This window comes from Musa acuminata, chromosome BXJ3-4 (genome assembly GCF_036884655.1).
Source record: "Musa acuminata AAA Group cultivar baxijiao chromosome BXJ3-4, Cavendish_Baxijiao_AAA, whole genome shotgun sequence".
NCBI lineage: Eukaryota > Viridiplantae > Streptophyta > Magnoliopsida > Zingiberales > Musaceae > Musa > Musa acuminata.
The window spans coordinates 39,984,336-40,010,495 of NC_088352.1; the positions used below are offsets into that span (position 1 = coordinate 39,984,336).

General features: G+C 38.7%; 3 protein-coding genes across 4 annotated transcripts; all 3 read right to left on the reverse strand.

Moving 5' to 3' along the window:
• Positions 1-195: 195 nt before the first annotated feature.
• Positions 196-1,321, reverse strand: LOC135634956 (transcription factor JAMYB-like). Its single transcript, XM_065145723.1, has 3 exons — positions 1,095-1,321; positions 892-1,021; positions 196-812 (listed from the first exon to the last, which is right to left on the reverse strand). Exons 1-3 carry the CDS (start codon positions 1,201-1,203, stop codon positions 290-292), a joined length of 762 nt encoding a protein of 253 aa, XP_065001795.1. The 5' UTR covers positions 1,204-1,321; the 3' UTR covers positions 196-289.
• A 3,927-nt stretch (positions 1,322-5,248) lies between these two features.
• Positions 5,249-19,910, reverse strand: LOC135634570 (uncharacterized). Of its 2 annotated transcripts, XM_065144946.1 has the most exons (21): positions 19,754-19,910; positions 19,375-19,679; positions 19,201-19,294; positions 19,015-19,097; positions 17,901-18,121; positions 17,633-17,753; positions 14,585-14,667; positions 14,271-14,483; positions 12,004-12,360; positions 11,747-11,921; positions 10,981-11,172; positions 10,702-10,908; positions 10,529-10,621; positions 9,111-9,307; positions 7,671-8,222; positions 7,454-7,534; positions 7,197-7,264; positions 6,166-6,771; positions 5,994-6,101; positions 5,552-5,705; positions 5,249-5,465 (listed from the first exon to the last, which is right to left on the reverse strand). In XM_065144946.1, the coding sequence occupies exons 1-21, from the start codon at positions 19,872-19,874 to the stop codon at positions 5,372-5,374; spliced, it is 4,125 nt and encodes a 1,374-aa protein (XP_065001018.1). In that variant the 5' UTR covers positions 19,875-19,910; the 3' UTR covers positions 5,249-5,371. The 2 variants fall into 2 exon arrangements, with proteins under 2 accessions (XP_065001018.1, XP_065001019.1); XM_065144947.1 differs by lacking the exon at positions 19,754-19,910 and having other exon boundaries at positions 19,364-19,500.
• A 291-nt stretch (positions 19,911-20,201) lies between these two features.
• Positions 20,202-25,737, reverse strand: LOC103983214 (probable receptor-like protein kinase At2g42960). The gene is made up of 8 exons (XM_009400413.3): positions 25,222-25,737; positions 23,430-24,113; positions 23,218-23,322; positions 22,865-22,987; positions 22,316-22,486; positions 22,081-22,210; positions 20,786-20,995; positions 20,202-20,668 (listed from the first exon to the last, which is right to left on the reverse strand). Exons 2-8 carry the CDS (start codon positions 24,092-24,094, stop codon positions 20,534-20,536), a joined length of 1,539 nt encoding a protein of 512 aa, XP_009398688.2. The 5' UTR covers positions 24,095-24,113; positions 25,222-25,737; the 3' UTR covers positions 20,202-20,533.
• Between the last annotated feature and the right edge of the window lie 423 nt (positions 25,738-26,160).

Consider the following 26,160-nt stretch of genomic DNA (forward strand, 5'->3'; position numbering starts at 1 on the left):
TTAGTTAGAGATATGACTTCTGTCAGCTAATTCTTGAAATGTCAGCCATCAGTTTCCACAAATGCGTCCTCGATGATGAGAACCTGCTTGGACTTATCTCCAGTTTACGTACGAATCGAGCATAACATGTGTTCATGGCTGATCCTTCCAGCTGTTTGAAAGATACAGGACACTTTAGTGAAGGTGACATTTCCATTCTTCTAGCTAAAGCTTCTCGGCAGTTCTTGATGATCGTGAAAACATGGAATTTATGTAGCTACTTCGAATACATCTGTTGTTGATGATTACATCATTGACACAATTGTAGATCCTCGATGCTCCACATGTAATCACCGCTTAGCAGGTCGGCTGATGCCCATCCACCTTGCTCAAAGTCACCATAGTTTGTGGGACAAGTGCTTGGAGACTCCGTCCAACCGGCGCCGGTGGCACCATGAACGTCGAGGACCTGCTCGTCAAACTGGACCATCTCGCCGCCTTGCACGGTGGTGAAGAACGAGAACTGAGTCAGCAGCGAGTCATCCTCCGACGTCGACGTCGACGACGACGATACGGCAGCCATCTTTTCCGGGCAGGGCGGGAGCAGCTGCGAGAGCGAGTAGGGCGGAGGGTCGGCGGAAGGAGCGCTGCCGGAGGCCGCCCGGATCCGCTCTAGGAGGCGAGGCATCCACAGATGCTGCGTGGCGTCCCTGAACGTCTTGCTGTTCACGTCGCACCGCAGTTGCTTGGCGTGTTTCTGCACGCGAGTCCTCCAGTAGTTCTTGATTTCGTTGTCGGTCCGGCCCGGTAGGCAACGTGCTATTTTCGACCACCTGTTGTTGGATGCGGCAACCAATATGTATGAAACGTCGACATGTGCAGAATTGCACCATGTGACAAGGTGAAGGTTACCGATTTCCCCAGCGAGATTGGAGCTCGAGGATGAGGAGCTGCTCATCGGGCGTGATGTTTCCTCGCCGGATGTCCGGGCGAAGATAGTTGAGCCATCGAAGCCTGCAGCTCTTTCCTGTTCGTTTCAGACCTGTTCCAAGGAAGGATGATGCATTCATGATACAGAGAGATCCATTCAAACATTCCAGAAAAGAAATTGGTACCCGCAAGACGAGCGAGGGCGTTCCACTGGCCATCGCCATGCTCGGTGACGTATTTGATGAGTACTAGGTCTTCTTCTACGGTCCAAGGCCCTCTCCTCAGTTCCTCCATCTCCTCACCTGATGGTGGCTGTATGGCGAGGCAGGCAGCCTTATATGCACATCGATCCTACTCCAGTGAACGTCTCCCTGCTTCGATAGCTACGTAGGAGGGAAGAAAGTTTGACGGGTAGAGAGCGAGAGAGAGGAGCAGAGCGACGTGATTGGGAGACAGATGGCGACGAGGTTGAAGCTACCAGATTAACAGGATGCATGCATGATGCTGACGCTGGGCGTGAGAAACGAGACGTGTGGTTAGTCAACAAGTGTGGTGGGGGTGGGGAGGGAAGAGGCGCGGTTTGACGAGCTAAAACCAAGTAAAGAGTGACTTCCTCTGTTTCCCCTCTCAAGCTGACTTGCTCATGGCGAAAGCAGAATGGGTTATGTAAGATTGACGCGCAGCAGTACCAGTGGACCGCAAGGCACCGATATGTGGATATTTAGAGTGGAAGCAGTGACAGAATTCGCCGGATTCAGTGAAGAAGACTTGTGTAATTATTGCCTGGGGATCTAATTATTGAGAGTGCTTCACGGAGTCGCGCATCCTCAGGTCATCACAGAGGAGTGACAGTGACGGAGAGGAAAATGTGTAGCACAGCAGTGGGTCAAAGGTGGAGAGCTGTGCCCCACACGAACATAATAAGTGCACTACCTCCAAAAGTAGGACATGACGAAGACGCAGAAGTGAGTTCGGTGACACAGAGAAGTCGGCTGAGATGAGATCGATGCGTCTCCTTGCGTCGTTGACTCCTCCCCTGTTTTGGTTCCCTAAACCTCTGTTGCAGAGCACAAAGATTGGAAATATGGTGACATGTTATTAAGGTTGGGAATATCACATATGTTTTCTTAACAGCTGCAATGAAGGACGGTATAGTGGAGAGCATGCAAATATTGGAAGTAGATAAGGTGTCTAGGGTTTGTCTGGTGAGGCTTCTTCTCAAGTTAGACTCCGTAGTTAGACTCCGTAGAATGTGAGAATGAAACTCTCTCTCTCTCTCTCTCTCTCTTAAATGTATCAAAAGGTTCCTTTTATAATGTTAGAGTAATAAGACTGTGTTAGAAATCATATTTATATTTTTAATATAAATTTAGAAGAAAAAAAATTGAGTGAATGTATAGTTTATGAAATATTTTTAGTGCTTAGTAACTGATAGATGAAAATTATATTTTAAATGTGTATTGACGTGGGTGTCATTTGGTAAAATTATATTTCAAAAGTTTATTGAATATTATTAGGTGATAAAATTATATTTCTAATATTTTAAAATTTATTCAAAAGTATATATATATATAATTTTAAATTATTATTTATAAAAAAAATTATGTGGCTCATATATATAATAAATAAATATAATCATATAAATAAATATAAAAAACAATTTTTAAAAATAAATAAATAAAATTTTAGACTTGTAAGATAAGAGACGACAGTAAAAATAGAGAGAATGGATGAGAAAATGAGGATTATAGTTTCTATGATATAATGATAATCTTATGTTCCCAAAACGTACTCTAAAAATATTACGCTAAAGAAGATTCACTAAATTCAAAATGTTAAAAAGAATAAAAATCTAACCATTTTATTTTGAGGGTGACTTAGGAGGGTATTAGTTTGACTAATAAAATTCGTCCTAGGTTGGAGGTCGATTCGTGTAGGGATCGATCGGGCTAATTCGATATCAAATTCGTGGAGTTATAGATTTGCTTGTCGATCTTCTCCGATCTGAGCTAGGTTGCATGAGTCTTCGACTCGTGTCTCAGATCAAAGATGAAATCTAAGTTGATTTATATCGAAAGATGGAATTCAAATGTCAAAATTTTATCGATTCAAATTGTTTGTCGGCACGAAAGGAAGAAAAAAAACATAAAAGATCGAAAGGTATTGCGACAGCATTTGAAGAAATGGAAGCCAACACTCGATGCGCTATACAAGTCATGAAACAAAACAAATCGAAGAGAAATTGGAGAAGAGAAGAACGTGAACAAAGGGTTTAGATTATGACATTCCAATTAGCTACCGAACCAATGTTTATGACTTCAAATTCTGCAAAGGCTATCCAATAGATCAACGTGAGACTTGTCTACTCCTAATTGACAGCTCTATAAGGACGTCCTTTGCGTTAGGTGGATCGATGCTATCTATTATCATTGAGATTTTGCACATGTCATGCGATCGCTTGACCATTTCTAAGAGGAGATGCAGTCAAAATCATCATCTTCTATGCGATGTGTAAACAACGAATAAAATAGGAATTATGTCCATTATCTTCTAACGAGGACCGAGTAGAAGAAGTCAACATATGTACTCTCATGAAAGAACATTGCACCCCACTTAAATTTTCAATTAATGTGGATATATTTAATCATGCATGAATCATAGTTATATAAGCTGAATTAGCTTGTTCCGGTTGATATATTTTTATGATCGAAGATGAGATTGAACATCGATTCGACTGAAAATTTTCTAATCTATGAACCCTTAAAAGAGGTCGTTAATGTGGAAGCATCTTACGATCCATCTCTACGTCACATTCATCTACACCATTGTCATTATCGTTTCGCTTACAGAGAATTATTTTCTCACGCTTAAAAATGACTAGATTAAAAACCAACATGACATTTGCATTTTGTTCTTGGTGGTCATAGTCCACGAGTGGGACCAGAGAGGGCAATGCATGACAAATCGAAATAATTGGTGACACGGAGAAAGCTTAGACCAAGTAAAAGATGTCTCGTTTGTTGTGCACTCAAAGCAAAGTGGTGGGCGAAACGCAAGCATGGATTTCACGGGTTGGAAGAGGTAAGGCTTCTCCTTCCATTCCGTCAAAAAGGAGGCCGGCGTTAGTGGGTCCGACGACGACCGCCGACCCACGGAGACGAACCCTTTTAGTGATCAACTTTATGCAATTAGTTCTTCTTCGAGTTGAAGCACCTGTGACGCAAGCAAGCATTTCTCATCTCCATCAACTTGTTCACTCTCTCTCTCTCTCTCTCTCTCTTAATTGGAAGTAACGACATCTTGGAGAAGTGAGAGGCATGAAGACTTTGTGCAGTGTCTTCACACGGAATCCTGAGCTCCCTTTCTCTCGTAGAAGTGAGGCATGAAGACATAAGCTGGGAGGTGAATAACTGCACTGGTACTCGATGTTTTCCGTCAAGCAGACGCCAAGGTAGACAAGGCGAAGAAGACAAGAAGATGACGAGGATTCATTGAAGTCGGAGAGGATGGCTGAAGAAATAAGCGACGAAGCTTTGGAAAAGAAGAGCTCTCTGGTTGTCCGCACGCGGGAGCAGAAATCATGCACGATAGATGTACACATTTAGTCTTCGACTTTTCTGGGCATAACCAATCTGGATGGAATTGATATCTGCATACGTATCAGATGGTGACATGCGCATGTATCAATCAGTATGCACGCCGCCCAACAACTATCGCTCTCTCTTTTCTGCTGTATCCAAACCAAGGTTTGACTCCAGTCCATGGTCCGATATGCTTTGAGATCTGCGTTTCGGCGACATGAACGGCAGGATCCACATCGTGGGATGCAGCAAGGTTTATATCCGATGGAACTCCGGAGTAAATACCACAATAACAAATAATTTGTCGTCGTCGTATCAGATGACCATATTAAAGCTGTTTTAACACTGACGCCCACATAAATTATGTCCAATGATGGATTCTATAAAACAATCATTTTTTTAAGACTATCATTACAAGTCGGCATAGGAATCAACCAGATAGGAATCATTATAAGAACTGGACAGTCCGATCCAATTATATATATATATATAGTCACCTCTCTTTTCTCATATCCTTTTTCCTTTTCGTTGTTTCTCTCAACATTCTTCTTTTTCATATTCATTTTTTTCTTCTTCTTTCTTTTTCTTTTTTTCTTTCATCGTCCCTCCCAACGCTCTTCCTTTCCTTTTTTTTTTCTCATATTCTTTATTTTATTTTCTTTCTCCATTTCTCTTTTTTCTTTCTTCCTTCTTCCTTGGGGCACTCTTCCATTTCTCATTTGATAGACAAGCACTTAATTGATTCTTTCAGATATTAGTTCTACGAAAACACAATCTCATTTGATAGACAAACACTTAATTGATTCTATTGCAATAAAAATATTAGTTCTATTGCAATAAAAATAGCACCAACCTAACAAGTAACAAAGCAATGTCAGAAATTACAGGTTGCTTGAATCTTCAACAGAAGATGCGATGAACTCGACCATTTGCATGCCCCTTCCTGCTACTGCAATCTGATATCTGTTCCTTTCACTGCAAAACAGTATAAACCCGGGGTATTTATTTCAGCATCAAAAGTTGTGTAAATCATGCGGGCATTATATGGTTTGGGGCTCAACCTGTCACAGATTATGGCATCAAGTGCCTCTGGCTCCGGGACACTGACGATCACGCTGGCACACTCGCTGATCCCACACGAATCATCTATCTTCCAGCACCTGATTCGTTGATCAAGGCCAGTAGAGAATGCCCAAGTGCCATCAGTCCAAGCACCTACAATCAAGCCTCACAAGTCAAACACCCATTCAGAAAATTACAGTCAAGATTCAAAAGCCAGCCTTCATTTCCAATTGGGAGAACAAGATTATTTGCATAATGTAGGAAAAAAACACAAGTTCTGTTCATGGAAGAGGCACCTCTTGACCCTTAAACCACAACTAGTTATTTTAATCTGTGGATCCGATCAATACATGGCAATCATGCTGGTTCAAAATAATCATATGCTTGGGGATCATTACTGCAGTAGTTACCAAAATAATTTAAAAGATATAAGAAGGCAACCTTTTACTGCTGAGCTGTGGGCTGATGAAATCCTATTTTGAAAAAGTATATCAAGCTTGTTATCTTTAGCTGCAGTGCAATCAGAGCACTCCCTGACAAAGCTAGAACCTGCAAGAGATTTGACTTTCATTAATAACCAAATATACAAAAAAGAAAACAAAATTTCTACTACCTGATGGGTGATAACAAGTGGCATCACCTATATGATTTCTACATGTTGGTTTACTACACCCACAACCTTGGTCAGTCAGTTCTACTTGCAAGCTAAAGCCAAGTAAGTGCAGAGACTGATCATCCCCACCACTTATGACACAGTAAGCTCTCTCGGATTTTGGGCCCCAACATTCCATTTTAGAAACATGTAAGCAGTTGATACCAGACTGGTGTACTGAATTTAGCACGTGCAATGGCTGTATTTCATGTAACTCAGATGCCATGTTGAGCTTTATGCCTAATGGATAGATTGTCTGATCATTCTCTGAGGTAGATGAAGTTTCAAATTCATTTTCACAATCATTCAGATTGGTAACATTGTTAATGCCCTCAGAATTTCTGGATCTCTTCTCAGAAGATAGATTCGCCAATGATCTCCACCGTCTTCCACCCTGGCTTCCTCTCCCTGTTTGTGGTCGTCTCTGACAATCAATAAACATCTGTGGTTCAACATCCAACACTTGGTGCATAAAGAACCCAACTGCCTCTGTGAGATCCCAGAAGGTAATGCTTCCATCAGTAGATCCACTTATAAGGAAATATGCATTTCCAATTTGGGCAGAGTCTGTAGGAAAAAAAAAGTTGAGAAATTGAATGCTGGAATTCAAATCTAGTTAGTAGCAAGTAGCAACATATATGAGTCACTCTTTTTGTTATGTCAACACTAGCTCTTTTAGCAATGCAACAAATATGTTTAACAACCTTGGAACCTGAAGCCTTAAAACATACTAAAATGTTTTTGTAAAACAGTCCTACAAGAATACAAGACATTTGTTAATTGTAGTTTCTACAGTTACCTCATATATCAAGAAAACACCTTACCTATATGCCAAGTGTTGAAGGAATTTCTACTTCTCAAAGATAATTTCTATCATTTGTTTTCCACTTTTAGTCCATACATTGTTTCTAAAACTAGTAATACATGTGAATATCTAAACTAATAAAAATCTGAAATTATCATGCTAATGAGAAATAACCATTAGAGCATACCAGTAACAACTATATGCTGCAGCGATAGTATTGGGGACTTTGTTGGAACCAGCAAAGCAACATCAAACCTGCAAAACTTGTCAAGTTAGGAAAAGCTATTGTATCAATCAAAAGCTATATTATCAAGAGTACCACTAGATGCAGCCAAAAATGCAACCAAAAATACCTTCCAGCCACACCATAAGAAATATATTTTAAAATAAATCATGCAGACAGGAAATAAAAGGGCAAAGTGCTTTTGGATGAAAATTACATACCACAACCGATAAGGCAAAAGAAGAGCCCTTAACATAACTGTTGCATCAGAACAAGCAACCACAATGAAGCATACTGTAAACCTGTTGTAAGGAAAAATTATAAACCCGAGTTTTTACCTCTTTCAAGCTGGGATTTGAACAATTTAAAAGCAAAGAAAATAAAAAACACACTGCATGGGATTTATAATAAAACCAAAATATATCCTTATCATCTGACCTGCTATTCACATGTTTCAAAAGAAAACCAGTGACAGCCAGGTATCTCCAGTCATTATCAATCTGATCCACAAAGGTGCAATCATGCTTGTCTTTTCTGCACTCACTTGACATTAATCTGGAAATTTGATCAGATTCTATGCTTGTCTTTTCTGAACAACTTCCTTCCTCAGAAAGTTTTATTGGCTTTGCCACTTTTCTTCGACTATTAGCGAACTTCTGCGGCATATGAGTTGAGAGCCACTGAAAAGATACTGATGAGAACTGAAATTTGGAAGGATCAGATAAATATTTAGACTCCCTGTTTTCTGCTGTACTATTTCGCAAGACCCAAGAAGTCAGGACTTGCTTGGAACCAACAGAAAGCAATAAAAGTTTATCTTCATTACTATTGGCCGAAGTATGGTATGCACATCCATTAGAGGTATTGTGTATTTGACTTCCGAAGGTATATATCTTTGGGATGAAGCATATAGACCTCACAGCTGATCCACCAACATGTTCACCAAGCAATATTGACTCAGACCAGCCTCCCATTTCAATAGGTGAGTATCTGCATATCCAAATCACCATAGTATGACACAATTTCAAGTCAGATTCATCTGGTCATCAAACTTTTCAGTTAAGAAACAAAAAGTACTATGAAGTTTGATAGTTAGCGACTACAACTATGATTCATATTCAATATAGCAGATAAACTATAACTTATTATAGTTCTCGATGTCGAATCCACGGTGCATCATCTATGTGCCACAACTAGTAAATCTATAAACACGAATGCCTAGAGAAACTTGGCAGGATTCTTCGGGATGGATACCTTTTCTTAGAACATCAGGGAATATACTTTCCTTTTGGCATTTTATGACAAGGACACAACAGAGATAATCACTATTATGGTAGGTTATATAGTTGTCTGCAATTCCTTTTAATTGATGGAACTAACAATAGCAAGTAGGCAGGAATCTACTTTCCTTTTAGCGTTTTATGACAAGGACAAGTCAGAGATAATCACCATTATGACAGGCAATATAGTTGTCTGCAATTCCTTAATTGATGGAACTATTAACAACAGTGGGTAGGCACTTTGTCAAAAATGAACTCATGATAATTACTTATGACTCGAGATTATCAGAAAGCATACTTAGATACGTAGCAGAAAATTGGAAAATTGGTGTCATTCTAGGATTTCTGAGTTATTGGCTGATACTTTGAAAATTTTTGGAAAATTATGTCATTCTATTGTGTGGCATATTTAATACCAGACTTCTTTATATGGCAAGTGTTTCCAAATATGAAAAAACTTGAAGACACTGTTGTTAAAGCATAGCTGCTATTTCAACAAGTAGTCACAGTCAAATTAGAAACTCTTACTAATATTCACACAACAAATGTCTTTGTAACGTTTTAGAGCATCAAAAATTCAAAAATTGTGGATACAAACCTTGCCAGCCGCACACTTCCATCTTCACAACCTGTTGCAATCCATGAACGACAACCTTCACTTATCTTTGATAAGAGACCAAGTGAAATGAAACATAAAGAATGTATCTCTCTTCCATGATATTGCATATGCAACACTTTAGGAAATAACTTTTCCCCAGCAACCACCCAAAGCCTATGAACATGAATAATATGGTCCTGAAAAAGGAGAACTCAAAATGTTGAATGTGTTATATATCATGGAAAAAACTATCATTTAGTAACCACCCAAAGCCTATGAACATGAATTATATGGTCCCAAAAAGAGCAACTCAAAACTTTAAATGTATTATATATCATGGAAATAACTATTATATATTAATATAACGTCCACAGTTTTTATCCTCAACCGCATTAGTGAACTTGCAAAGAAACATTGATGAATTTAAATATAAAAAAAACTACATATGTTTCTTACTTTCATTAATGCATTTAAGCCAATGTCATATTTTGTATACAAATTTCTTTACATGATATTTTGTGCATAACTCTTGCACCTTGTGAGCTTTACTCTCAAGGGTGTACCTGCAGTTACAACACCCAACCACTACAAATTAATCATCTCAAACAACCATATGGCTTATTGCTAGGATTCCTTGTTGGTCCCCTCCATTCCACCATGCCACAGATTGTCGAGTCATTGCTTGAGCAATGACTTGTACATGTGAGGTATGACTTTCAATAATATTTCAATGTCAAGGAAAGCATCCAATATCTGATAAAATAACTGTCTACATCTGAACAATCACAGCGAAACTGGAAATGTATTTTCTTATGACTGATGATTTATTACTATAGTCCTCTTCGAAAAATCAATTTGTTAATGGCTTTTGAGATGTATTACATTAAAAACTATTCATTAACTGCATCATCCTAAAATTTCTTTGGTCTCTCTATTACTGGAGGGAGGTGATGCTGCTGATTGTCAGAAGTTAATGGCTTGTACTCTTTAATAAGGTAATGAACCCTAAACTTCTCTTTACCCCTAACACAGCATTTTTGCCATCCATCGTTTTATGTTCTTACTATGCACCACTTATGTTCTTATGCCTCTAAAAATTACCATTAGCCATGAATAGAATGACAGCATATCTCTAGAAGCAAATCCAGATAAAGATAAAAGTTCATCTTTGTAAAAGGTTCACCAATAATACTAAGCACTGTACATATCTACCTGTATGGTGCTGTAGCTAACAGTATCCAACCTGGGGAGTATTTTCACAAGAATGGAACCAAGATTAACAGATGGGGGGCAGACAAAGCAGTAAAGTATGTGGTTTAATACTTTAATATACCACAAAGCAAGTATGAACAAAAATATTAGAAGACAAAGTACAAATCATGTTAAAAAGGAATATTGGGAACATAACAGTAGGATACCTTCAGATATGCAAAACAATTTTGATGCTCTGGAACTGCCCCAAAATGAAAAGAATATGGCCTGCGCCATCCACCACAAGGAATTTTTATTGTCTGCAAAAGCATGACCCATGACGCATTGAGGTTGAATGGCTCAAGACAAGATTTCCAATATTAAAGACCAGATTAAATACCTTTGTCTCATTTGTTAGATCCCACATGATGAAGTCCACAGAGGTAAAACCAACTGCATAATTGCCCAGCACCATGTCCTCCGAGTTGGAGCTCGAAAATACAGATTGAATCATACTTATTTCTTTCACTTGCTTCATCCCAAGGAACTCAACTTTATGATGGATTTTATCGTATTTAAAATAACAAATGCATCCATCTGCTCCAGTCTGCAAATATAGCAGGAAAATGATCCCAACTTGGTTATCAATAAGATGGACATATCCTAAAGATGGACATACCGTTTGTATTTCAACATGGTTGAAGTCTGATCTGGCAATGTAAATACTGGTGACGCTAGATATGCCATGGGCACCTTTAAAATGATCAAGTGAAGTGATATTCTTCGTTACATCCTCATGGTTTGCTACCATCAGTTCCTCCGACAAAGGAAAAAGAGTAATATTTCCACGTTTGTCACCACATATCAGAATCTACACGGCAATTATGATCTTATTTAGACAAACACTATAAAGATTTGATAGATTTGTTTTTTCCCTAAGAAAAGACCGATACTAGGGAGCAAAAATAAAATTCGAGGGAAACACAACAAAAATAGTTTCACATAACAACAGTCACCAAGTCTTATTCCATCGATGAATTGCCCACCAGGGGAGAAAAGTGAAATCATTATTACTCTCATCAGTAGAACAAGGCTGGTCACAACCACCTGTTTCTAAACTGAAGAGAAAACTCATTTTATTCGAATTTCCCAGCTAGTACAGGCATTATCTAAAGTTAAATTTACAACTCATATAAAATGCTGAAATTTTGATTATCATATGCACAGATCTGAACGCAAGGATTTAAATATTAGTCCATGTGGAATACCATTCAATCGGCGAACCAATACAATATGTAAACATCACTGTGCGATCAACAGTCTTACTATGGTTGGTGTACTGTGAAACAATATTGGGTTGGAAGTTGGAACCATACAGCTTGGTAAGGAAGTGTAAAAAGTTGAATCCTAGTCTGCATCAAAACTGCTAAACGACAAATTATTACCTCTTCTTTACTCAATGCATCAATACAGATGATTCGATGTCTGAAACTTGATGCGAACACTGCAAGAAGAAATGCACTGGGACCTATGGTGGTGTTTTGAGAATTAGATTGTAATGAATCCTTATTCATTTTCCATAACTTCAGCATTCCTCTAGGGTCCGATGTAAAAAGATAGCTGCAAGATCGAAAACACAAAATTGAGGAAAAGTGGAACATTTGAATAGTAAAAAGGATAAATAAAAATTAAGTTTCCATACCTACTACCCAATGATCTGCACCAATGGACTCCTAGCAGCTGTCTCTCCATTTCTGCTGACCAAGAAAAAGATAATGACACTTTGGGGGCATGGTCTCCATTGGTCAGACTGACAACTGTCACTTTTCCATTACCATCTCCAATTGCAACAATTTCTTCCACATCTAAAGAGAACTCTGAGAAGTTTCTGGACAATATATCAATACAAATAATCTGTGCTTCACTTACTTGGATAAGTTCGGTCCACTTTACATTCCCAGGATTGGACAATTCAGCATGATACAAATACCCATTATTCGTAGCGACAAAAAGTATATTCTCTCGAGTAAACCGTATGCATCTAACATACTCACTTTTGCTGCAGCACCATCGATAACAAGTGTAAAGGACATATGATGTTATAAAGTAAACAACTGGAAAACAGCATGTTTCACATTTAATGAATGGCACATGAAAACAAGTTCATACTTGGCTGACAGACAGATCTGTCAAGTTGACAATTCCAACTAGCCATGTTTTGCAATTGATAATGGTCAAAATTTTAATGTGCTTATAGCATATACTGCTTCCAAACATCCCATGTCAATAAAACATGATATTATGATCGTCCCAGTAGCAACTGTTGGTCCATATTTAGCAATCAGGAGAGCATGTACCAGTACAACAAATTTACAGGAGAATAGAAGGTTAAAGCTTCCTGCCTAGCCAAAGGTCACATATCAATTATCCCCCATAGTAAGGCAAAGCTAGAATCAATTTGAGTGGGTGCAGATATACCTCATTCTGTGGTGAATCTTATTGTTGGCACCCTTTGGCAATATAATCTGCTTGTATGGTTCAGCATACAGCCTATAATCATCATGTGACCATTAGGATGAGGATGGTACCACTAGACAAAGTAAGGATCCTTATGACTTCGAATTAGAGAGGAATGTGCTTGAAAATCTATTCCTAGTCCTTTTATACAGACATGGTAGCCAGTTTTGGACATTACTAAATATCACACTTGGTAAGCCAAATAGAAATTTGAAACAATAAGTTTGTTAAGATTATTTATCAAAGTGCTACAAATATGGTAAAATCTATTGACCATTGGATGATATCAAAAGAGAATGGCCCCATATTACCTGTAGGTCTATGACTAGAAAACTTAATGAGCATCTAGCTAGATGTTATATACCCATGCTCAACAATGCATACATTAGGATTGATCAAGATGGACTAGGGTATCAGTAAAACAGTTTTCACCGACTACAAAATGATCACATCACCAGAACAACTTGTTCAAAAAATGTACTTCAAATCAAGGTGAAAAAAGCAGCCCAGTGCATAATGCAGTGGTCCATGTAGGAGATGGAGAGAATCAACATCGCCCTTGCAAATAGAGAAGATATTTCTCTGACTCAAATCCAAGTCACACATATTGCAACAGACTAAACTTGTGACACCAAGACTTACCCTAAAGGAAGAAAATAATTGAAGTTGTGTTTAATTGTGAATAACAAAGGCACATTCAAGTTTGTTTGACTGGGATTTTTTTCAAAGATGAATATCATTCCACGCAAATCCAAGTCACACAGGTTGCAACAGACCAAACTTGTGAAACCAAGAATTACCCTGAAGGAAGGAAAAAATTGAAGTTGTGCTTAATTATGAATAACAAAAGCACATTCAGATTTGTTTGACTGGGATTTTCTTCAAAGCTGGATATCATTCCACGCACCCCTTTCCAGAAAACAGACCAGAATTTTTATCACAAATATATTGCTGATATGCACCTTTTAAGCACAAAAACATTCTAAACAGTAAAAAGGACAGCCAAAGCAGACCAGCATTTCATAGATTTTTTTCCTTTTCCCAAGAGTTAAATCCCAGCTATATTGTTTCTTTCTTCTTGGTGTTAGTGACAGAAATGATCTTAAGAGTACTGAATATGCACAGCCTTCACACCCCTTCTACTTCTGATCTCTGAGGTAGACACAAGTTCCTATGCTGCTATATCAACCATGTGAAGCACTTGCAGAAAATTAGACACTATTACATATTGTTAACTGCTATCCACTAACATCCCTGATGTCTGATAAGTCTTAGCAGTGTCATCAAAAAGTACAAGACATCTGATAAAGGAAAAGACAAGATATTTCTGATTTGCAAATGAGTATCTATTTTAGATTAGCATTTTAAGACATATTTTTTTCATATTGCATGCCCAAGTGGTCATAATTCAAAAATAAAGAAGTTGAATGTGAGAAAGATCAAAAAGTATACCTGTCCATCAGACCAAGCTGCTTTGTTAATTTAGGAGCACAAATTTCAAAAATTTCTCTCTGGTCCTTTAGATCATCTATTAAGCCACCTTGTTCTCTTGTCTCCATAGATGAAGAAGAATAGAGTTGATGCACTTTGATTGTAGAATCAAATCCCGCACTAACAAGAAGTGAAGAATCTGGATCATACAAACACCGCCATATGCCTCTTCCACTGCATTGATTGCAGTAATTAGTTAAACTAAAACTGCAAGAAGGCAGCATTTAACTACTGCTAGTGATGCTTAAATTTATTACAATGTGATGACCGCTTACATATGTTCCTTGAATATCATTAATAGGTTACCATTCATTCCCCAAGCTCGACATGTACAGTCCTCGCCAGCTGTAATTACTACCTATACAAAAAAAGCTCAGAATAAGCAATGAGAGAGAGTAAGAATGACACAGTAGAAGTATAATAGCACAAAACCAAGCTAAGCCCTACATATCAATTGACAACATTAGGAAGCAGAAACACCACAATGTATGAACAAGCACTTTATCAAAAAATAATATAAGATAAGACCTCATATCAATGATTTTAACTCTCATACACGGAGAAAATTTCAATCATTTACACCCAATGAGTATAACAAAGAGATTCTTGAGTTTGCTGACAGAGGTCCATATCACTGAGCAAATAACTTCTTTTAGTGATACAATAAAGAACCTGGTCAGGACCAATCCCCATCTTGGAAAAAAAAAACAAAAAAACTTTTATCAACTTATTGTATGTGTAACAAGGTAGAACACAAACCACAAGCATCCATCAAGGACTGATAGACCCTTCCACAGTGTGCTATGCAACATTGGGGAACTAAAAACAGTTCACAAAGGATTGACATATGGGAGTTATTTGCATATCTGCACAATTTCTGCAGTGGACATTATGGAATTTATAGTTGTGCTATATAACAAAAACACAAACTTTTTTGTTAAAACTTAAAAGTAAAACAACAAAATCATAGACATTATAATAACATAGTACTGGCAGATACTTCTTCATATTCTAATGAAAAGTTAAAATATTAGTCATAAAAGATAATAAAAGAAAAATGGCCTCTGACTTTTTTTAATCAAGTGCAACAATACAGTCATGGAAGGTATGATGAGATAGCAACAGTACATACTTCATCTTTATTTTCTGATGAAGCATATTTTTGATGTTAAGAGCCCGGAAAAGAGAACTTCTCTCTTAATTACACCGTGTGATGGCAAGCTTACCAATAAAGCTGAGCCCAACACAACCACAAAGATCAACTTTTCATGTCTCATCACTAAACAACCAAAGAGGCCATGAATATATCATAAGATTTTTTTCACATGGAAAATATTTTTTTTCACTCGAGATACTAATAGTGCTTTTCAGCAAGGTTCTGAATATCGTACCGTACCGTACCGGTGTACCAATCAGCTATCAGTATGGTACATACTGAGCTATACCAAACTGTACCGAACGTACCGATACATGATATACTAAGGTGTACCAATGTACCGCCCATGCTAATCCTCTGTAAGACCAGTATGTACCGCTCGTACCGACCAGTACGGTATGGTATTACAAACCATGCTTTTCAGAACCCTTGAAGGAGTATGACTAGTAGTGCTGACGAAGGAAGAAGGTGAGGAGACAATGATCATGACCCTAACAAGGAGAGGAAGGAGGAGGTGGCGATGTGGTGAGAAGGGAGGAGAGAGAGAATGTGATAGAAAAAGAGAGAGGGTGAGCGGTGAGAAAGAAAAAGAAAAGATAGTTGCCACGACCATCAAAAATGAAGAAAAGACGATCGCTGTACTGGTTGGTAGGCTTAACATCCATTGCATATGATTCCAACAATTACAACCAAGTGGTACACCCAGCAAGATAGTACGGGGCTATTATGAACCAAAACCAAAAAAAAAAATCGATGAAACAATAAGATATGTTTCAGTTATTTTCACAAAATTCATGTTAACAAAAACAAAGGAGGAAACAATAAGATATGTTTCAATCAGTGATTAAAAAAGTGCCAAGGTCCCAAAACGCCCGAGGCGCTAAGCACTCACCCGAGCGAAGCGAGACGCTCTAAAATATTAAAATATAAAAAATATTTTAATATTTTAAAATATTCGCTACTGTTAACAGTAGAGTGTGAGAAGACCGCAGTGAGAAGCTGAGTCACGATGAAAACTCAATCGCAGACAGGAGGCTACTATCTAAGAACAGTAGCAGTGGGTGGTAGCGGAGAGCAACGACAGCAATAGCGGGTGGCAGAGGAGAGCAGCAACAGCAAGCGATAGTAGAGAGCAACGGTAGCAGCAGCAGGCGACAGCGAAGAGCAGTGGCAACGAAGAGAGGTAGTGACAGTGGTAGTGGAGAGCAACGACAGTGAAGAGCAGCGACAGCGGCAACGACAGTGGCAGTGGCAACGGAGAGAGGCAACGACAGCAACAGCAAAGAGGAAATGTCGGCGACAGAATTGCGAGTAGGGTTAGGGTTGGGGGAAGCGCGAGGGGGAGGCTGCGAACCAACTAACGCAAATGTGACCAAACCAAACCTAAAAAGCTGGTTCGGTCGCCTGGTTTAAACCAGGCACTCGCCCGAAGCGCCCGACGCCTCGACTCGGGCGAGCGCTAAGGCGACGCCTCTTTGAAGCATGCCGCCTAGACGTTAAACGAGGCGCTCGAGCCTCGCCTCGCCCGAGCACTTTTTGAAATCACTGGTTTCAGCAAGGTTCGCAATATCGACGTTCGCTCGGTACAGTACGAAATGGTATACTGAGCGATATACCGCTCGGTATATATATATATATATATATATATATATATATATATATATATATATATATATATATATATATATATATATATATATATATAACTCGACGACGTCGCCTCTCTCTTTTCCCAAGTGGGGCGACGTCGCTTCAGCGACGTCACCTCGTTTATATATATATATAATTTAAAAGGCGACGTCGCATCGCCTCGGCAACGTCGCCGAACGTCGCACGTTGCCTTTTTCTAAAATATTTATATATAAATATAAATAAATACATATATATATATATATATATATTATTTTATTATTATTTTTCGTTCCGTCGGGTAGTAAGCGGTCCGCATACCGGTATGCCGTCGGACCGGTACGTACCACCCGTACCGGGCGGAATCATTCGGTGTTGCCTATCTTGGGTTTCGGTTATATATGGTCGATGATACGAAGAAATGACTAGCTATATGTGCCTAAGTTATATAAAGCATAACTGACAATAAATCAAGGAGATAATAAAGATTTAATCATACTGTGATGCAAATGAATCGACAAAAAGAAAAGGAACTTACAGAATGAGACATATAGCAGTCCCAAATTCTAGCATTATGACCAAACAATATGAGGTCAGATGAAAACTCCTTGAAATTATCAAATTCTTGCTCTTGGCCGCCACTTATCCATATACGAGCGCTGCCCTATGAATGAAGCCAAACAAAATGGACTAATTATTTCAGAATTTGTGAGCTTAAGACAATATGAGAAATTTATCAATGTAAAAAAAACAAAACCTCGTACAAACAAATGTAAGTGAAAATAAGGGATCTGCATGTAACCCACCTACGATCATCAGAAACAGACATCAGTTTTGTTCCATCAGATGACCAGACCATACGGAAAATCGAGCCTTCATGTCCAATGAGTCTATTCAAATGAAACGCTACATAATTCCTGCCATCAATCTGAGTAATTGCACAGCTGGATGTGTTGCGACAAGGATGCTCCATCAAAATAGCAGGAGAAGAAGGTGGAGATTCTGGAATTAACTTCCAAACTATAATCTGTTGGAAGTGCCAAAAAATTGAATCAAAAATTCATGACACCTTTCCATAATGTGATTCAAGATACCAATCTTCTTCTGTGCATACAATTTTGCAATACTTCAAAAAAGCACATCCATCAGTGGTTATGCAAATGCAGGAATAATCACACATGGATTGCCCTACAAATATCTAACTCGCACAATTTCATGTAGCCCACCAAGTATGTCAACACTATGATTTTAATTTATTCAGTTACATGCTGGAAGAGAACACATTAATCTCAACAAAGCCCTACAATAAAATGGGTAGGAAACAATCCAAACTCAAAATCAGAAATGCTTTCAATGTCAACTCTCCAACATTGCAACCGAAATTCTAACAAGGCTGATTCAGTAACAGAGGAAACTGTAGAAAAATCTAAAAGGTCCATCAAAACCAGATAAAGTCATCATCTAATGAAGAAGTAACTAGCTAGAACACCATCGACCTGGGCTACGAAGGGAAAAACAACTGGTTGTAGGGAGGTATAGAAAGACAAAAACCAGCAGAATGCAGTTCACTATTTCTAGAGCATTATTCATTTAAAATACTGACATATCTTATAAGCAAAGAATTGCATATTGGGGGAGAAGAATAACTATTATAAAGTAAACTCTATCCAATCAGTGGAAAAACCAATATTTTTTTATCATTAACATACTCAATACACAATTATTGTTGAGTCATAAATATCACAAAATGTTGGTTTTAAACTAACTCCATATATCAAAATCAGAATGAAATGTCCAAAAACAGTTTCTTGATGAGCTATTCTGCAATTTAATCATACAAGAATATGTATAAATGCAGTGTACCGATGCAATAGTGACAGTATTTCCAACTATTAGATAAAACAAGAGTACAAAGTTTACCTCATTAAAAATTGTTCCCGATGCTACTCGGAGAACCTTTAAGCTATTTCCCCACATTCTCATCGAATACAAGAGGCACCTCTCTGTAAACAGTAAAGCAATAAGACGGGACCAAATGTGACCAATTTAAATGAGACATCTAACAGGCAAATTTCCAGGAAACCGTTATTAAATTCCATATCAAACCTGAAGACGTCACTCGGGCAACCAGGGCAGAACTCGTAAGGTCCCACAACGCTACAGAGTTGTCACTGAGCCCCATTGCAAGAAGCTCGTCCTCCTGCACCAATCAAACATCAGAATCAGAATCAGACTGAACACCAAACAACATAACTCCAACAATGCTCACCCGGTGAGTACCTTCAAGAAACACGCATCCAAGATCCAGTGATCAAACCCAGGCAAGCGCTGGACCAAATCCAGCCTCACGCTCAACTCGCCGCCGGCACGATCAGTCAACCCCACGTCAACACGCAAGAAAAAGAGCTTAACTCGCCGCTCCCCGAAGACGGCAACAAGGTGATCAGCCTCCGAAGAGAAAAAATCCTCCTTTGTGTCAGGAGATCGCAAAGAGATGCCATGAACGCGAACACCTTCGAACACCTGGAAGGTGTTGATGAGTTTCCCAGATTCGACATCGTAAACCAGAAGCTCAGATCCAGTTCCTGATCCACGGAGGTGAATTACAAACAAATTAATCACCAAGCAACGAGGAAACAAGAACAGAATGGCGGGTTACCTGCGAGGAGAAGGGGAAAGGAGGACATGCGAGGAGAGAGTGGGATGAATGAGAGGGCGGAGATCTCGCCGAGGTAAGGGCCGGTCCGCAGCCGCCATGAGTTCCGCTCGCCTGCGGCCATCGCCACAGTAAGAAATGGGAGACTCTTTGGGGCTTACAGCGAAACGAGGGTTTATTGAGACTTTTGTGCCGTCGCTTTTAAGGCTTTCGACTTCAGCCGGTTTGGGTCGGCCAATAAAATTCATGGGCCGGATTAGTAGTCCGAATTTGGGTCATTTGGGCCTACAATTCTTTGGTGACTTTGAATGATGCGATCCATATAATTACGTATATTGCGGCTATGCATCATCAAGAATCGATTACCTGACAATTCCAATGCCTCCTTCAAGAAGTATCACAAACTTCTCAGAAAACTTGATGAGTCAGTGGAAAGTGAACCTCAGCAATCTGAAGTGAAACAGTAGTATTAATTCTCTCAAAGCAATCGGATCTAACAAGCATTTCCCTATTACAGAAGAAGATCACAACTCTCGAGAAAACAAAACTATGTACACACACAATTTTGCTTGAAGTACTTTCAAGCATCATACATACAACAAAACAATCCTAGCTTCGAGAATTATGGTGAAAATACATGGATATTCCAGCTGGCCTTGATCCGAGTTCAAGCAGTCATCTACAGAGATGTAGAAATGATGAGTTGTTGCAGTCTGGGGAAGCAGCTGGTGAAAAGAATGTGAGCAATCAGGCAGAGAGATTCTTCTCCCAGATTCTGGAACCTCATTTGGTTGGAGATGGTCTGTTCTTTCTGCTGCTATATATGGAATCTGGGTTGTCACTTTTGTCTGTGTCGGAACCCTCCCTCTGGGAATCTATCTCCAAGCCTCCTGCACGATTTCGACGGCGTCTCCGGTCCTGCAGACTCAAATAGATTTGATTAGAATGATTCTATGGTATGGCGCAAATGTCAGAATCAGTTTACTTCAAAAAGCAATTTAAACTACAATCAAATATAAGACAAAATAATTATACCTCACGTGGTATCGGCTCATCAGAGTCCAGCATTCGGACAACCTGACCCATCTTAGGTCTCTTCTCTGAATCAGGATCAACGCACCTCAAAGCAGTCAAAAGGGCACGTTTAAGTGCTCTTGTAGAGGGTCTTGTTTCTATATTTGGATCCACTACTTCCTCTGACCGCCTACTTGCAACCATCATTTTGAGCCAATCAACTAGATTTACCTGCAATAACATTGTGTGTAAACGTAACCACGAAGTGGAAGTAGCACCGGCAAAAATAACGACATATAAGAAATACATACATATTGTCAATGGAAACAACTTAAAGCATAATCTTTTTACTATGCCCTATACCTTGTGAAAGTCTTAAAACTTGAATGTGCAATAGAAAGAGGAAATTATGGGAATACTTCAGCTTCCACAGAAAGAACATTGAACAATAGCAACCAGCCATAATATCAAACTAGATGTATCTTTCTTCATTATTGAGCAAAATTTAGGGCAATATAACTAGTCAAACAAACAGCAATCATATCTCTTTTCCTTTTTCTTCAATAATTCTCTAGGTCTCCATCTACCTTTTATCTCACCACTAAAGGTGCTTATTAAAGCTCTGTTACATGAATATTCGGTAATCATAGTTGCAGCAAAGTAAATGTTTAAGTAGCATGAGCCCATAAATGGCAATATGAGTGCAATGGATGAAATGACCACGTCAGAGATAGTTAAAAATCAATTTGCGAACTCATATTGAGGATAGGGTCTAAAGATAGTTCAGTCAATCATTCATATATGTAGTAAAGTAGGCAAAAATAGACATATAACGAGTCAAACAGAACAAAAGGCAGCAAGTATGAAAACAGAATCACATTTCCCAAACAAAAATTAGGACATGTCAAGTACAAAAAACATTACATAGAAGTGGGAAAGAAAAGATCGAAAAGGTTAACTTTTACATCACAGTTTGATATGTTCTTTGTGGAAGACTTCTGGTAGTGAGCACAAACGATGAGTGAAACTCCAGAAGAACACAAAACAAATTCCATCACTAATATGGATCAAGTAAATATTACTGCTCTATCCAGTCAAGTTCATTTTCATTCGAAAATCTTTTAAAATTTGAAGCAAATAGGTAGGATGATCAGATTGATAGAGACTAAGGAAAAGAACAAAAAATGAAACATTAATAGATGCAGATAACTAAGGTTGGTCAGTGGTAGACAACCAGCAGTCTGCAGAACTCGCCCCATTTTAACTTGTTAGTGAAGAATAAGCATGATGTGGAAAAAGCAGTCACCCACGAATACCTCATTTGCAGGGCGCCCATAATCAACAGGATCCCTCCCTGTAATTGCTTCTAGAAGAACAACACCAAAACTGTATACATCACTCTTTTCATTTAGCAGTCCAGTATTTGCATATTCTGGTGCCACATAACTGCAAGTGGGAGAAGTTCATAGTGCTAATCCATGAAAATGGATAATCCGATTCCATTAGTAGTTCCTTTGGAACAGCAAAAATATATACATTATGGGTACTTACCCAAAGGTTCCCATAACTCGAGTAGTGATATGACTTTTACCAGCTCCCAGCAGCTTGGCCAAACCAAAATCAGATACCTTAGCATCAAACTCGTCATCAATCAATATATTACTGGATTTGATATCTCGGTGCACGACTTTTGGTTCAATGGCCTCATGTAAATAAGCAAGACTGCCACAAATATGTTACATTCTGATTAGATTATAAGTGAAAGAACTTTTCTTTGAAGATAACATTCCGGCATTTATGCCAAAAATAAATAGTCAAGACAACCATAAAGTTGTAAGTTGCGGTGTTTAAATTTGAAAGACAAAGAAATTCCTCAATTCTCATAGAATGTGATAAGGAAATAGATTTGAGACTGCAACATTCTCTAGGACATCAAACATATGCTTATAACCAATGCTTGTAACCTTATTCTAAAAAACATGTGGCAGGAGAAATTTTAAGTACAATTAAAGAGTTGAGTAGCAGAAGCAGAAACAGAAAGAAATAGAACAAAGAAAAGTAGTATCTTATCAAAACTAAAAAAGAAAGAAAAAGACTCACGCCTTAGCAGTGCCCAAAAGTATCTTTATGCGAGCCTCCCAAGTGAGAGAACCCCGCTGACGCATAGCTCCATGAAGCCATTGTTCTAGATTTCCATTGTTCACATACTCATAAACTAGCATCCTGAGCAGTTGAGAAATACAACCAAAGAGACATTAGGATGGTCATTGGTAATGCAGTTACAGAACAGTAACGTCTAACATGATAGCAAAAATAAAGAGCTAAGAAGTGATAACTTGAACATGGCACAACAAAAGTGAATCACATACTTAATTTACTAGTCTTAGGCAGCACACTGATGACTGAACTAATATAAACACCGAAAAGAGTGTTTGAACAAGAATGTGACTCACCTCTGAGTGCCCTCCACACAGTATCCAAGAAGGCGTACTAGATTCTTGTGGCGAACATGACCAATGGCCTCAACTTCCACTCTGAATTCCTTCTCTGCTTGTCCTCTGTAATCAAACACCCAACGATGAGTAATTTTTATTCTTTGACATAATATTAAAAAAATGACAGAGTGAATTAGAGGTTTAGAGAGTATTATGCAAAGTAAACATACAGATTGTTAAGAAGCTTCTTAACAGCCACAGGAGCACCATTGATGAGTTGCCCTCGATAAACAACACCATAACCACCCTCCCCAAGTACATTATCTTTTGAAAATCGATTGGTTGCAATTTCCAAGTCCCTCAAGGTAAACCAGTGACCCCAACCAACGTAAGAAAACTCTGGGAGGCCAGTCAAAGGTGATGGAGCAGTAATAGGATAAGAGGATTGTCTACGCATGGCAACTGTCCCTGAACTTCCCTCGTCACCAGAATGGGAACTACCATCTTTCTCTATGTAATGAAATGAGTCTGAATGACTGTTCTCATCAGCATGCCTTGATTTGCCCAGGCCCAAATGGACCATAATCTTATCTGATTCATTTCCATCAGATTTATCTTGTAGTGTAAGAAGAATCCCATCACGTGCAACAAAGTCACTAGCTGAGACATGTTCAACCCTCACTTCTTTAATCTCCTTTGATACTGCTGGTATTTGACTGACTGGAAGATTGTTGGAAGCCCTTCTTGACCTCCTATGACTCCTAGCATTAAGACATATAACTAGAATGGAAAGAACACCCAGTATGGAGACCGCAACGATTATTCCGATTACAACCCATAACTTAAGGCCAAAAAGAAATGTTTTATCATATAAATGTTCCCTCAGAGATGACATATTTCTGATAGCAAAGCTCCTGCAAGATAAAGAACTGATGTAAATTATAGCTCTCTAACCACACTTAATAAGTGTATCTAAAAACAATTATCATATTTTTGGCAGAAAGAACATGCGGATTTGTCCTTAAGCAAAATTTCAGTCAAGGCAGCTACAGAAATATGAGGCCCACTGAAAAATATTTCCTATAAACATATAGACATTATATTCCAATTGGATACAAAACCAAAAAAAAGGAACATGATGAAAGTAAATCGTAGACACATCCCTCAACATCATCACTAAGAGATTTCCAGAATGGTATCTATAGTATCCGACAAAATCATTTCTAGTCATGACACTTGTTGCGAGTTCAACTTGCAAAACTGATGGAAACATAAGTGTGTGAAACAAAGCACAAATGCACATGCTTAAACTATATATTGGATATGAAAAATTTTAGGATTTCAAAGAAAAACAAAATATCAGTTGCCTATTACTACATAACCGTAAATAGGGATGCTAAGAACATAACTAAGAACTTTTGATGGAAACACAAAAGTCTTAGCTTGTCAAATGCTCATTAAACTTCCATAATCATCACAGACCCTCTTACAAGGAAAGCACAACAGTGGAGACAGCACACATAGAAGGAATAAAATTTAACAAGCACACATGCAAAAGAAAAAGGAACATGCACAGCTTGCAGCTGAAACAATAGATACACTCTTAAAATATCCCCCTCCCCAAAAAAAATTCTTTTTCCAATACTGACAAAGCTATAGAATAAGCAGACACCTTCTCTCTGTATAGTAAGCTAGTTTGTAGAAAATAAAGCAAGAATTCAGTGAACAAATTAGCATTCTCCCATGAATTTAGAACCTTATGGAGACTTGTTACCAGCAATCTCAATTCATTCACTAGTTAGTGTTGCCAAAGCAGCGACAACAAGCAAATAAAACTACGAAACGAGCATTCCTAAACTAGACTTCCATGGCAAGACCACACCTAGAGGATGAAAAGAACACGATCCTACTCCACAAAAGGAAGCTTTAAGTAAGAACTGCAATTTCGACAGCATGAGATATTATTTCATCCAATCGAGCCAGGGCACAACAAATCTGAGTTCTCCAACTCCCCATACATACCTTGTACCTCCGGATCTCCAGCAAGATCGAATTTTCCCGCCCTTTCGTCCCTCGTTCCACAAAATTCAGCAGTCCCGTGCCAAGAACCGAGCCGACGGAGGGCAGCGGAGACGCCGAAAGCTACAGCACCATTTGCCTCATGGAACCAGATCCGGGGAATAGGGGAGGCTCAAGAAGCGATTTGCGGAGCCTTTCGAGAGAAGCGATGCCTCAGATCTAAGCCGAAATGGAGCTTTGGGACGGGGCAGCAGCTCCTCCCCTGAAATCCCAACCTTGAATCTCGCTTTAGGAGAAGCAGGATGGGAAGAAAGGTGGCGCCTTGGATTTGTAGAAGGGGAGGGGAATGGGACATGAGAGAGGGAGAGAGAGAGAGAGGTGGAGGTGAAGGTGGAGGGAGGAAGAGGGAGAAGGCGAGATGGAGTTATCAACGGTAGGTGGCAAATAGAATTAGAGAAGGAGAAGGAGGAGGAAGAGGAGGAGGACGAGGCGTTGGAGGCGAGACGGGGGAGGTGGACGAAGAGATGCTTCCGAGTGCAGTAAAAGGGTTGGCAAAAAAAGTGGTGACGTGGAATTGTCGGCTTTTTTTTAATTTACACATCTAATCTGATACACAGTTAAAATATCTGCCACATTTTCAGAAAAAAATAATAACGAATAACATAAAAATAAATATTTATATAATGATTTACATTATAAATATGATAATTCAATTACATTAATATATCATATATCTTTTTTATTTTTTTTATTTTTTATTTTTCCTATTTTTTATAATTTGTTGAATTTTAATAATGACATTTGTGAATATGACTGTTCTCTGACTACTTTGTTATATTTTGTATATTTTGGAATGTAAATGAGAAGGAAGAGAAAATATATAAATGTTCAAAAACTTAAGAGGAAAAATAATCAAATCAGGCAATGATTTGATTATCTGTG

What these genes read in the sequence shown, in the direction of transcription:
- LOC135634956 (XM_065145723.1), bottom strand. Translation starts at nt 1,203, where the DNA reads ATGGAGGAACTGAGGAGAGGGCCTTGGACCGTAGAAGAAGACCTAGTA. An exon ending in CGCCCTCGCTCGTCTTGCGG is followed by an intron (nt 1,022 to 1,094) that starts GTACCAATTTCT and finishes TCCTTGGAACAG; the next exon opens with GTCTGAAACGAACAGGAAAG. An exon ending in CAATCTCGCTGGGGAAATCG is followed by an intron (nt 813 to 891) that starts GTAACCTTCACC and finishes ATCCAACAACAG; the next exon opens with GTGGTCGAAAATAGCACGTT.
- LOC135634570 (XM_065144946.1), bottom strand. Translation starts at nt 19,874, where the DNA reads ATGGCCGCAGGCGAGCGGAACTCATGGCGGCTGCGGACCGGCCCTTAC. An exon ending in TGCCCGAGTGACGTCTTCAG is followed by an intron (nt 19,098 to 19,200) that starts GTTTGATATGGA and finishes TACTGTTTACAG; the next exon opens with AGAGGTGCCTCTTGTATTCG. An exon ending in CGGGAACAATTTTTAATGAG is followed by an intron (nt 18,122 to 19,014) that starts GTAAACTTTGTA and finishes CACTTCCAACAG; the next exon opens with ATTATAGTTTGGAAGTTAAT.
- LOC103983214 (XM_009400413.3), bottom strand. Translation starts at nt 24,094, where the DNA reads ATGTCATCTCTGAGGGAACATTTATATGATAAAACATTTCTTTTTGGC. An exon ending in AAGAAGCTTCTTAACAATCT is followed by an intron (nt 23,323 to 23,429) that starts GTATGTTTACTT and finishes GTTTGATTACAG; the next exon opens with AGGACAAGCAGAGAAGGAAT. An exon ending in ATGGGCGCCCTGCAAATGAG is followed by an intron (nt 20,996 to 22,080) that starts GTATTCGTGGGT and finishes ATGTTATTGCAG; the next exon opens with GTAAATCTAGTTGATTGGCT.